Source organism: Miscanthus floridulus, unplaced genomic scaffold (assembly GCF_019320115.1).
Source record: "Miscanthus floridulus cultivar M001 unplaced genomic scaffold, ASM1932011v1 fs_677_3_4, whole genome shotgun sequence".
Lineage (NCBI taxonomy): Eukaryota > Viridiplantae > Streptophyta > Magnoliopsida > Poales > Poaceae > Miscanthus > Miscanthus floridulus.
In genome coordinates, this window is record NW_027097104.1 from 53,094 (window position 1) to 65,055 (window position 11,962).

The window sequence follows — 11,962 nt, forward strand, 5'->3', positions numbered from 1 at the left end:
CTATTTCTCTCTAGTCTGTAGCAGTAACATTTAAAATCCTTAGGTCCTTGACTACCTTAAAGTGGGCCTACTGCCTGCTCTATCAGTAACCTCGTTCTATGATCCAACAACCCAACCGAATTTTTTACTTTTTAGTCCTTTTTTGAAAGTTTCAAACAAATAGATTTCTGGCGGAAAGAATTCAGAAAATGGACCCTTAGCTCGGTGCCATTGATGCTGGCGCCGAGCTAACACGTCTCGGCGTCAGCATTCCCGGCGCCGAGCTCTTAGGCGCGAAGCAGACGTGGAGGTGACATGGCAGGTAGCTCGGTGCCAGCAACCCTGGCGCTGAGCTCGGCGTCGTGGATCTTGGCGCCGAGCTCGACGCTAGAGTTGCTGGCGTTGAGCTATCTGTCATGTACCCCGGCCATGATCATGATGGGAGGCTGGGACTGGGAGTGGGAGCAACCGCAGCAGCCATGGAGTCCAGTCCAGTGCACCATGTTTCTGCATGTGATGGTCTCTGACTGCGCGATCTCCTGTCGCTTTGGCCACCTATGGACTAAAAAAAAACAAAAAAATAGAGTAGAGCCAGGTAGTCTACACTAGCAGCAGACGATGAAGATTTTGTACCTTGGAATTCGCGAAAGCCACGCATCGTCCGCGTCGATCAAAGCTGCCGCATCCCTGCATTGCATGCCTTGCAGCTGCACTGCACTGCATGTAGGCAGAAGAGTATAGTTACATGTGTGCTTTCTTTTTTTTTTTCAATGCAAGCGATCAAAGAACGTGCAGCTGTAGCGCTTTGCTTACAGGCAGGCTTCTCTTTCCATTTGAGAGAGAGAGAGGGAGACAGCTCATTAGTCATTAGGCCACGCACGTATGCATCACACCTTGCTGCTAATGAATAACGACGGATCTTTCTAAATTCCTAGTATTCCTTCCGTCCTAGAAAAAAATGCAATTTTAACGTAGTGTCATGTTTTAATATCTTAAATTTGACAAACCAAAAATAAGAAATATCAATATTTATGATATCAAATAAATATTATTAGATTAATTATGAAATGTATTTTTATAATAATTGATTTGAAATCATAAATATGAATATTATTTGTTAAAAACTTAATTAAACATGAACCACTTTAACCGACACTAGTTGCATTTTCTTAATGGAGTGCTAATAGTTTCTTGCATTGTGAGTATTAACGATACTAGTATCTAGGAGTACGTGCAAAGCGCTTGTTGTCGTAGGAGTACTATCAAGTAGTACTAGTTGTTCGGTAGTTGACGCCAAAACTGACTGATCCTTTCATTCACTGGAGACTTTAATTTAACTAGTGGCCATGCACCAGTGACACGCGCGTGTCTCTATGAAAAGACATATTTATCTCTATGAAAAGACATATTCATATCTAAACATGTGATGAAAATCACTCCTATGACACCAAGGACCAAGCATTACATGTGCGGAGCACACATGTTTGTGGTTATAATAATCAATAATATATTACATTATTGTATATTATTACAAGCAATATATATTAGCTCGACAAATATAGTACTATAAAAAGCAATAATACTTATTTTATTTGCTAGCGTAATAATACTTGCCAATTAATTTCAAAGATCCTAAATAAAAATTCATTATTCTCCTCATAGTAACCACTGCTCTCACCTTGAATCTTCTAGGACTTTTCAGAGCACTTACCTACTACTACACCGATCGGTGTTGTGTGTTAATAATTACTAAGCAAGGTGGATTAACAAACACCGAGTACTACTTGATAGTACTCCTTCCTGCTACATAAAATAAAGTGATCTTGTTGCGCATGCTTTGAGACTGATGAAAAAAGTCGATCGTTTGCGTTGAAAAAAAAGAAAGCACGCATGTAACTGTACTCTTCTTCCTACATGCAGTGCAGTGCAGCTGCAAGGCATGCAATGCAGGGATGCGTCAGCTTTGATCGACGCGGACGATGCGTGGCTTTCGTGAATTCTAAGGTACAAGATCTTCATCGTCTGCTGCTAGTGTAGGCTACCTGGCTCTACTGGCTCTACTCTATTTTTTTGCTTTTTTTGAGTCCATGGGTGGCCAAAGCCGACAGGAAAGGCGCACAGTCAGAGACCATCACATGCAGGAACATGGTGCACTGGACTGGACTGGACTCCATGGCTGCTGCTGTTGCTCCCACTCTCAGTCCCAGCCTCCCATCATGATCATGGCCGGGGTTAAAACAGACAGCTCGGCGCCCCATGTCACCGCCACGTCTGCTTCGCGCTTAAGAGCTCGGCGCCAGGGACGCTGGCGCCGAGATGTGTTAGCTCGGCGCCAGCATCGATGGCGCCGAGCTAAGGGTTCATTTTCTGAATTCTTTTCGTCAGGGGTCTATTTGTGAGAAACTTAAAAAAAAAAGACGAAAAAATAAAAAATTCGGACAACCCAACTGAGTTGCTGCGGTGCCACTTCAATTGGGTAGCTGCAATTGGGATGTTCACTTGCTCAGTATGCTTGTCCGGGGCCATACTATTTTGTACCCATGTAGGCAGGCTCCTTTTAAGGGAAGAAAACAGCAGGAGGTAGAGGAAGACAGATTGGAGTGAACGGAGAAAACAGCGGGACCGTACTATTTTGTGCCAAACACACAAGCACGCACTAGATGCACAGACAAAAGCGATTATCATTTTGTTGCAAGCCATCCGGTAGATAGACGGCCTCTTGGGCCCAAACAAACCCACCCGTACTAGATGCACAGACAAAGGCCCAACATTTTCGAACCCACCTTTCTTTCGCCTCTACGTCCAGTTTGTTTCTTAGGCCCACCTACCTATTATACGTATGATGACATGACTTGACATATATGCCAATTTTATGGATTTTGGATCCAAAGATAGATGACTCAGATATTTTCTGTCCAAATAAAACCCTAGCCATAGTATCCCTTCCTTATCTTCCTCCAACCCGTCTAGACTCCGTTTTGGCGGCGCCGTCTTGTCTTCCTAAATAAAACCCTAGGCGTCGGCGTACTCCTCCTCCTCCTAGTCATCGAAAGTTCTATTGCTAATCACAGTGAGCTACTCTACCTCGCATCGTCGTCTTGGCTCATTTTGTCGCTAGATTCCACAAACCGCCGTGACAAATCATCTTTGAGGATTAAGATTGCCATACTCAAAAGGATTAAGATTGCATCTCTCGCCGTCGGAGTCACCCACCTTTTTCATTCGCAAAAGGTAATACGCGACGGGTCGCGCGCGCCCCTCCTTCCTCCTCACACTCGCCTCCTCCCCGACCATCTTCTCCTTCTTCCCCAACTCCGGTGCCTGATATCGAGACTGAGACCGTGCCCGTCTTCTTCTTTACCAATTCTGGCAGGCTTAGAAGAGAAAGGGCTCGGGGGAGGCAGGGGCGGCTAGCGCGTGGGGACGGCGGGAGGGCGGCGTTAGGGTTCTAGTGGCGGTGGAGGCGACCGGGCCAGGTGTGGCCGGGGGCGATGATACATAGCCATGGCGGCGGTGGGAGGGGGGGGGGCGCTAGGGTTTTGCGTGAGCTATGCGGTCGCGGAGCTTCAGTGAAACCCTAGCACGCTGCGGCGGGATGGTGGACGATGAGCGTGAGGAAGGGGGCGTCGTGGCAAGGACGAGAAGAAGGGCGGGGCGGGGGCGGGAGGCGAGAGACACGGGACCTATGGTGCTGGCGAGGACGGGTCGAGGCAAGGACGAGCACAGAGAGAGGCCGTCGCGAGGAAGACGACAGATCACGCGTTTCCCAAACATGCGACCTGTCACATGTTAACGTCCTCCTTCGTTCCAAAGTGCTATTGCCCGTGCCTCTAGCCATGTCGGACTACTACCACATCACTAAGTAGTCAGTCATGGCTATTTCTCTTGCCCCGCCGACCCTAAAACTCTTAATTGTAGCCTGAATGATGAAGTTTTATGTTACTACAGAAGGAGGCTTATAGCTGATCTAAACATGGATCCGCAAGGTAGAGGAAGCCTAGCCGATCTAACCATGGATCTACAAGGAGACAGCAAGGTATGAAATTCGAGTTTTAATTTCTGCCTGTTCTCACACCTTTTATGTATTGCTTGCTAATTGTTATTACCAAGCTTTTTTGTGTGGGATAAAGTAAGGGTTATGCTAGCCATCCCAAATTTGTAGAATGTGATCATTGGATTCTTTTTTTGTGATCATTGGATTTCAATAGATACTCTGATTTGTTGTGAGAGGAAAACACCGTTCGCTCTGCAGAACGTTCGTCATTGTTTTCCTCGTACTACCGCAGTACGCATTATTCCTCTTGTTACCTCAGCACACATCATGCCTCCTTGTATCTATTGCAGGTAGTGCTTCTGCCACCTGGCCAGCTCAAGCGACGCCACCACTGTTAGTGACGCCCCCACTATTAGATTAGCTCAACCGCCTTCACTATACTATGGCTTATCTCGCCCGCCTTCACTACCATGACGGTGACCTTTCTCAACACGCCTTATAGATGGGAAGGTAAAAAATCTTGGCCCTCCCAATTCCTAAGCTGAACTCGTTCGTCTAGATTTGCCATAGTCGGAGAAGAAGAGCTCTCTCTCTATATATATTTATATATATAAATATAAATCTCTAACCTGCACGCTGGACAGACAATCACCCATTGACTTGCCACTAAATGGCCTCATAGATGCACGTCCCATGCCTTATATTATAATTTTGTAAGTGAAATTGGAGAAAATACCTCTAGAGATAGAAATGCAGCTTCGATCTTCTATTATGCCCTCACTTATCAAATCATATACTTGTCAAATATCAGACAGAGCCACTAATCGCCATCACACACATCTAGATGATAGTATTACACACTACACATCTAGCACCACTTCTAGTTCTAGGCAGTCATTGACCATGATAAACCTTCTAGACAAATCCTCCAGTAACAAATTCAACAGGTCCTCCCACCTAAATCTTCGACAAATAAATAACACAGTTCATAATAATCTCCAAATTCCTCTAAAAAAAATCTCCAAATTATAAGGGCCATTTCCTGGTCACTAACTTTTTTGGTTCTTAAGCCTCACAAGTTCTATATCATTGGCTGCCTATATAAAGCACAAAGGGGTTGGATTCACAAACTGGATAGTCGATATACCAAAATTAAAAAAAAAAGGGGGGGGGGGGGGGGGGGGGGGGGGGGGGGGCAGTACATTGGTCCAGGGAACAGGGAAACATGCCTAGATTAATGGGGCGCAACAGAACGGAGCAGTGCAGCCTGAAGACTTCAAAACACTACTTCTATCAACACGGCCACACAGCACTAATAACCGAAATAAGAGCAGGAGAATGACAAAAAGGCATTTGATAGGAAAGAAATCATCTAATTTACTGTATGCTACCACCACTTTGGAGTTTCGAGTGCCTCAATGATGCAACATATTAAGACAAGCAGCAAACCAGAACTTCACTGTAACCAGTTAGAAGTACCTAAATAGGGTCGACTCTCATAACGATCTGGTGAAACTAAATTGTCGCTCGAGGATCATCAGTTCCTTCAGCAGGAGTACCTAATGAAGTCTAATCCCCATCCCTCCCTCCTCAACCCCACGGCCCTACTCCACCATAGCTGGGAAGTTCATTTCCAGGGGGGAAAGTTTGGGTAGCCTGGTGGCTGTGTGCTGGTGCTGAAGGAGCCTGTAGTGTTTGGTGGGCTTGCATGCCCACCCGAGGACTCAGTACCCCTAGATGGACTGCTGGCAGTTGGAAACCTTCCGAAAACATGTTTTTCGGGTGCTGATCCAGGGTCAAGCTCCATTTTTGTATCAGCCAGAAAGCTCCCAATGACCACCTGAACAGCAGAATAACAAAAACACAATCCATTAAGAGATTTGTCAATCTTCCAGGAGTAAGTGCAAAAACACTAAGCTAAAGCCCATTGCCAAAATATATATATATATATATATATATATATAACTGATCATTTTATCATGTTTTGTGTTAGATGACAGTATGTATATATATATCATCACTTGGAAAATCACTTGCAATGATAGTATTGCATAGTGGGAAGTAAAGCACATGATTCACGAAACAAAGAGAGCAAGGTATCAGATGTAAAAATCTTAATTGGGATAGTGAATTCAGAATAACAGGGGAACCTGAACTGGCGAAGCTGCGGTTAGAGGACCTGCTACAGCACCACCTAAAACACGCCCATCAGGACCAGCAAGAGCAACACTAAGTCCACCTGTTCGACTGCTCATGCCAGCACTTTCTGACAGAAGATACGACCCAGCCAAAGAAAGAATTTCAAAACGGCCCTGCATATTGGATGCAAGAAACTGTCATTCAAAATTTAGTGCAAGCACATAAGTTAATTACTTCCAGAACCACTAAACAATAGGCCCTTATAGAGATGTATTGCCAGAAAAAAAGGTCCATCCTTCTCTTATGTTTTATGCATTGTATTTTCCATTCTATTTCAGTATATCCTGGTGGTGTAGCCGGTGTCACAGGGAACATGGAACGGTGCCACGTTCCTTGTACTAGGAAAGTCGTTCCTATCCCAGGAACGTGGGAACATTCTCATGTCCACCATGTAAAAACTAAAAACCTGTCTCAAGTACTGTACTGTGCTCCTCAACCCTATCGACCTAGGAACTTGGTGACTCGAGGTTTAGCTGGGATATAGTTCTATAGATATACCAGAAAAAAAGGATATTTAAACTGAGCAAGATAATTCAAAGTTGGAAGAATCTACAAACCTCATAAGTTACTGTTCCACCAGAAGACTCTCCTTGACGCAGGGTCACGTTAGATACAGCACCATTGGCTGTGAGGATACAAACTGCCCATCCATTCCCAGAAAATGACATGGCTCTTGATGCTACATCCTGAAATCATGGATCCTTCTTTAGCAGGTTACCATACAAGTTCACAAAGAAAATGAATTTGGAACGGAAAGCTAAGGAACATGTGAAAAACAGCTGTTATGGGCTAGGTTGGAACACATAGCATATATGGAGTAAGAGACAACCAGCCAAGGTTTTCGAGAAAAAAGACAACCAGCCAAGGACCAAGGTCCATAGTGGTGTCTCACTCTGGTAAGGGTGGTGCAGTGGGGCGGTGGTGTGGCAAGGTCCATAGTGGTGTCTCACTCTGGTAACTTATGCGCTGTCCAATTCCATAACAAGGCGATCCAGTCAAGCCACTACCTAATGCTCACCCGACATAATAGCAGTCAGCAGGAAAAAATACACAAGGCAGCACTGAGTAATCATGAAACAAATATGTAAAATGAAGATATAATACAAGAAAACGGCGCCTCAAGCTAAGGGAAAAAACTAAATAAGAGGTTTGCAGTGAAGAACCATACAACAAGATAAACACAGAAATAGGTGACAGGGAAACAATATAGTAACATGATTGAAAAATAAGTATTCACCCTTCCATTCTAACAAGTATACTTAGCAGACTATCACAGAATAGCATGAACTTTAAGAAAAAAATTTACCATCGATAAAGCTTGCAGTAGATCAGGCTAAGACGACTAACTCTACTCAGGTTTGAATAAGCTCAAACCATTTAACGATAGGCCAGCATGAAAGGTATACTAAAGATATGGGCCATGCAAGTATATATATGGTTTGCTGAAGTCCAGGCTAAGGAGCATGACATAAAGTTCACAAAATAAAAGAGCAGGATGTCAGGCGTAATAAACATTTCCTGAGGCAGGACAAATCTTATATCCAAAGAGCAGCACAGTCATACAATTGCACTAGGTAATTAAAAATAGAGAAAAAAAAGTTATGGCACCATAATAGCAAGTGTGGAACACAAAAGGACAACTTCGTAAAGGAAAAAATAGAGATTAATCAGTATATGACTTCACATTAACCAAGGAATAGAGAATATAGCTTAAGAAAATGATGCTATTAGTATAGCTTGAAAAAATGATGCAAGTAAACATAACCAATACAGATTTTGATATAAGAGATGACAAAAATCCTAAGACTGCATAAGTACATCTGTAGGAGCATCATCAGCATTGGACAGTGTACCTCTCCAGCTTGGACTGTGAAAATATGAGGCTTCCATCCAGCCCAGCCTGGTCCTGCAAAACAAAATTTCAGGAAACATTATATATAATCTAATAATCATAGTGCCATCAAATTGAATTAATATGTATAAACCTCAAGATAGTCCCACGATATCTAGTATGCCATGCAAAATATCCATAGCCATAAGTACACTTTTGGAGGGATCTGAACACATGGTACTAACGGCAAGTTTATAATAACTAATAACAATTAAATGCATAGGAGCTCAAAGGTTTTTTTTTGGATTAGGAGCTCAAAGTTGAAGGTGCAGTGATCCAAGAACAAAAGTCAAACATCGCTTAAGTTATTAAACAAAAGATAACCATGGATGAATAGTTCAATATATTTGAACTGAGTAAACTAAACACAAATAGTGCGCTAATACTGTAAAAATATTTCAAATCCGGAACTGGAACAACATAATATTACTATGCCAATGCAAGCCAACAGAAGATTAATCACAACTAAGAGTACAAAAGACCAGATCCCCACAGGAACCACAATAAGCTAATAAATCACATAATGACAACTACCACGAACTAGTAACGGAACGGATTACTTTCGAGTTGCCAGCAGCACAACCTTTCCCTAAGTGACTCAGTTGCACTTAGAGCAACGAGACAACTATCCTGAAGAAACCTCACTGTATTTTTCTCAAGAATGAAGGAAAGGATTAAAGTTCATCTATGTTCAGTTCTTGCCAAATCGTTCAGTTATAAGCCGTACTTTTTCAGCCCAAATCGTTCAGTTATAAGCCGTACTTTTTCAGCCCAAATCGTTCAGTTATTTTTCTCTCACAGCAAATCAGCCAACAGTGCTTTCAGCCATGGCTTTTCAGTCAAGCGAGCAGGGCAAAGGTCATTATCACCAAGTATTCCATTCCCCGCCCACAACTCCACCCCTGATTGCCACTGCTGCCAGCATGACAGCAAACAAAAAGAAAAGAAGAATGAATGAAATGATAAATAAATAAATGAATGCTAATCCCTGGTGCTCGTTTTGCCCATTCCGAAGTACCACAAGTATATATACGTGTATCTGAAGCTCTGAACAGAAATACGATCAAAGCCATCAATGCCTTGCACGTTTCGCTACTTCTACGCTCCAGCTGAAAAGGCAGGCAGAACATTACCAGGCACTGCCGCCTGCGGCTGTTGCTTCTTGCTGGAGGGGCCCGCCAGCCGGCCCCGCTTCTTGACAGCGGGAGCACCTGACGCCGGCGGCGGCGGCGGCGCCGGTGAGACCTGGGGACTCACCACGCCACCACCCTGCGAGCTTGGAGAGAAGCCAGGAGGAATCGTGGGTGACGCCTCAGGGGCAGTTGGGGCAGGAGCAGTGGGTGGCTGCGACGGGGGCACGATAGCCAGGGGCACGGCGCCGTCAGCGGGGCCGTACTTGCGCGGGCGCCCGCGCTTGCGCTTGAAGGGCTCAGAAGTGGCGGGGGAATGAGCTAACCCCGGAGCCGCCGGCACGACGGCATTGCTGCCCGCGGGCTGTTGGTAGAACGGCGGGATGGCCGGTTTCCCGTAGCCGGCGATGCCGTCAGGGGTGTAGAAGACCGAGCCGGGGCCGGGCTGCGGCGCCTGGTGCTGCTGCAGGGACCCCTTCTGCACGCCTCCGCCATACGCCGCTTCACTCGCCGCCGCCATCGCTGACATGGTTCACCCCGCAAGCACAGCTCGAGCAGAGGAACCAAGGAAAGGTCCCTCCTTTCGATCTCGCCGGAGCCAGGCACTCCCAAGATTCACCAACCTAGACAGCAAGCACGATGACCATCAGCTCAAAAATTCCAAGCCGCAGTGTCCCGGCGATGAATTATGCGAGATCAAGAAGCGTACTTAAGACAGGAGAGTGTACTTACTCAAGCGAACAGCAAACACCCAGGTACAAAATCCCCCTTGCTATTTTGCTTGTTTTTCCTTTTCATTCTCTTTTCTCTGACAAGATTCCGAATTTCACAGTAGCACGGAAGAAACCCCCAAAAACGAAATTTTCAGTCACAAATTTCTTCTACGAAATACGGCGGAGAAAACGAAAAACTCAAGATAAACCCTAAAAATCACGCGAATAAAACGGAGAAATTAGCGACGGGCACAGGAAGCGGCATCAAGTTCCCATGATTTTTGCAAATCCTTGCCTCGAATTCCCCTAACCCGTTCGCGAATTTCTCGACCGAAATACTGAGAAGAGAAAAAAAAAAGCTTCTGCAATCTACGGAGGAGAAAATGTCTAAAGCCCAGGGATTAATAGAGAGGAAGGGGAGCGTATGCTTTTTCGCGAGGACCCCGGGTATACGCAGAATTTGCTGCGGTTACTGTCTTTTGCCAATTTTCCTGGCCTTTTATTTCAGCTACTACGAATTTTGCGGTAACCGAGGGGGTTGCTGAAAAGCTGGTGGGAGAGATATTTATCTTTTCGTCAGCGTTCACATGAATTGAGAAATTGGTTTTTTTTTAGAGGACAATCCGTTTTTTCCGCGTCGTGTTCACATGATGCTGTCATGTCATTTTTCGGAAGCTATTTATTGCCCACCTAGCTGTTGGCATTTTCACGTGTCCCCTGTAAAAATAAATTAAAATACTATTTCGACTGAATTACTATAGAAAAAAAATACTCTAAAAGATACTCCGCATGAGTGGGTGCCCAGCACAGTGCAGCCGGCCGAACACATGGATAGTCTGCGGCATCAACTATTGCCTAGGCCTTTCACTTGAAAAAAAAAACTATACGCCTTTTGGTGGGCCAGCCTCGTCAGTGTCTGACAAGGACAAAGAGGCGTCAGCAGAAGGGGACACCTGGACGTATTATTCCGGCTGGGGCGTGCTTCTGGTTTTCTTTTTTCTTTTCTTTTGCACAAGGAGCGTGGCTGTGCATATAAAATCTTTTACACATAATGGTAATTGGATTTAATACGAGCACATAGTTTACAGATAATTACATTAAAGCCAGGGGATTATGAATGCCAACCCATATGTTACTGGGATTTTGAGATTTGGTTGCATATGCCCATCTAGAGCAACTCTAAATAGAGATTTTAGTAAATAAATCTCCTTCAGCAGCTTTTTAATAACTAAATTAAATACTTTTATTCTCTATTTTTGGTTTCTCACTTGCACAAACAAAGAGAGTGAAATTAGCTTTTCAAAGTGCCGACAAAGATATAAAAAATGTCAGAGGATGTAGAGATATATAAAGCTATTTTTATTAGAATGGTCCTCCAAATGAGGATTTATCGAGTGGGTTCAAGAAATACAATTGGATATGCTCTTATGTTGCAAAAAACACTGTAGTATGCTATACTTAAGTGGTTCAACACATTTTATGTATTCTAAGATGCCAATATACTCTTAGGCCCTGTTTGGATGCAAAGTATTTTTGAAGTATTTGAGAAATACCATGGTTTTATGAAATAGTTTGGTTTTTAGAAGTTACTAGGTGCTTGGATGCAACAAATCTTGTAGTCTCTAAAACCATAGTTTTGTCAAAACTATAGTCTTTTTGAGTTTGAGAAACTCTACTCATGACCTCTTTTTTCTAAATCACAGTTTTTTTTGTCTCTTTAGCTTATAAAACCACAATTATGTAATACTACAGTTTTCGAAAAGCGCATCATCCAAACAGACCCTTAAAGGTATAATTTTGCTATATTTGGGATATTTCACCAAAAGAGTTGCCGGTGAATGCTAGAGATGAAAAATATGAGTACTTATTCTTTCTTTGGATTCGGAGTCGGATACATATAGTGTTAGGATCTGTGACACGAACATGGATGAGCGGCAGTTATATTTCATACTAAACAGTAGTAAGTATTATGTGGTTATTTGACACTTGTGTTGTCATCAAAGTCTCTTGGTTGTCAACCTAGACCAACTATAACAGATAACGAAATCTATTAGCA

The 11,962-nt window shown here is 43.8% G+C and overlaps 1 protein-coding gene across 2 annotated transcripts; it reads right to left on the bottom strand.

Annotated features, from left to right (window-relative positions):
- Positions 1–5,312: 5,312 nt before the first annotated feature.
- Positions 5,313–10,389, bottom strand: LOC136532656 (AT-hook motif nuclear-localized protein 10-like). Of its 2 annotated transcripts, none has more exons than XM_066525258.1 (6): positions 9,926–10,389; positions 9,197–9,816; positions 8,026–8,078; positions 6,730–6,858; positions 6,124–6,285; positions 5,313–5,813 (listed from the first exon to the last, which is right to left on the bottom strand). In XM_066525258.1, exons 2-6 carry the CDS (start codon positions 9,720–9,722, stop codon positions 5,601–5,603), a joined length of 1,083 nt encoding a protein of 360 aa, XP_066381355.1. In that variant the 5' UTR covers positions 9,723–9,816; positions 9,926–10,389; the 3' UTR covers positions 5,313–5,600. The 2 variants fall into 2 exon arrangements, with proteins under 2 accessions (XP_066381355.1, XP_066381354.1); XM_066525257.1 differs by having other exon boundaries at positions 9,903–10,389.
- Between the last annotated feature and the right edge of the window lie 1,573 nt (positions 10,390–11,962).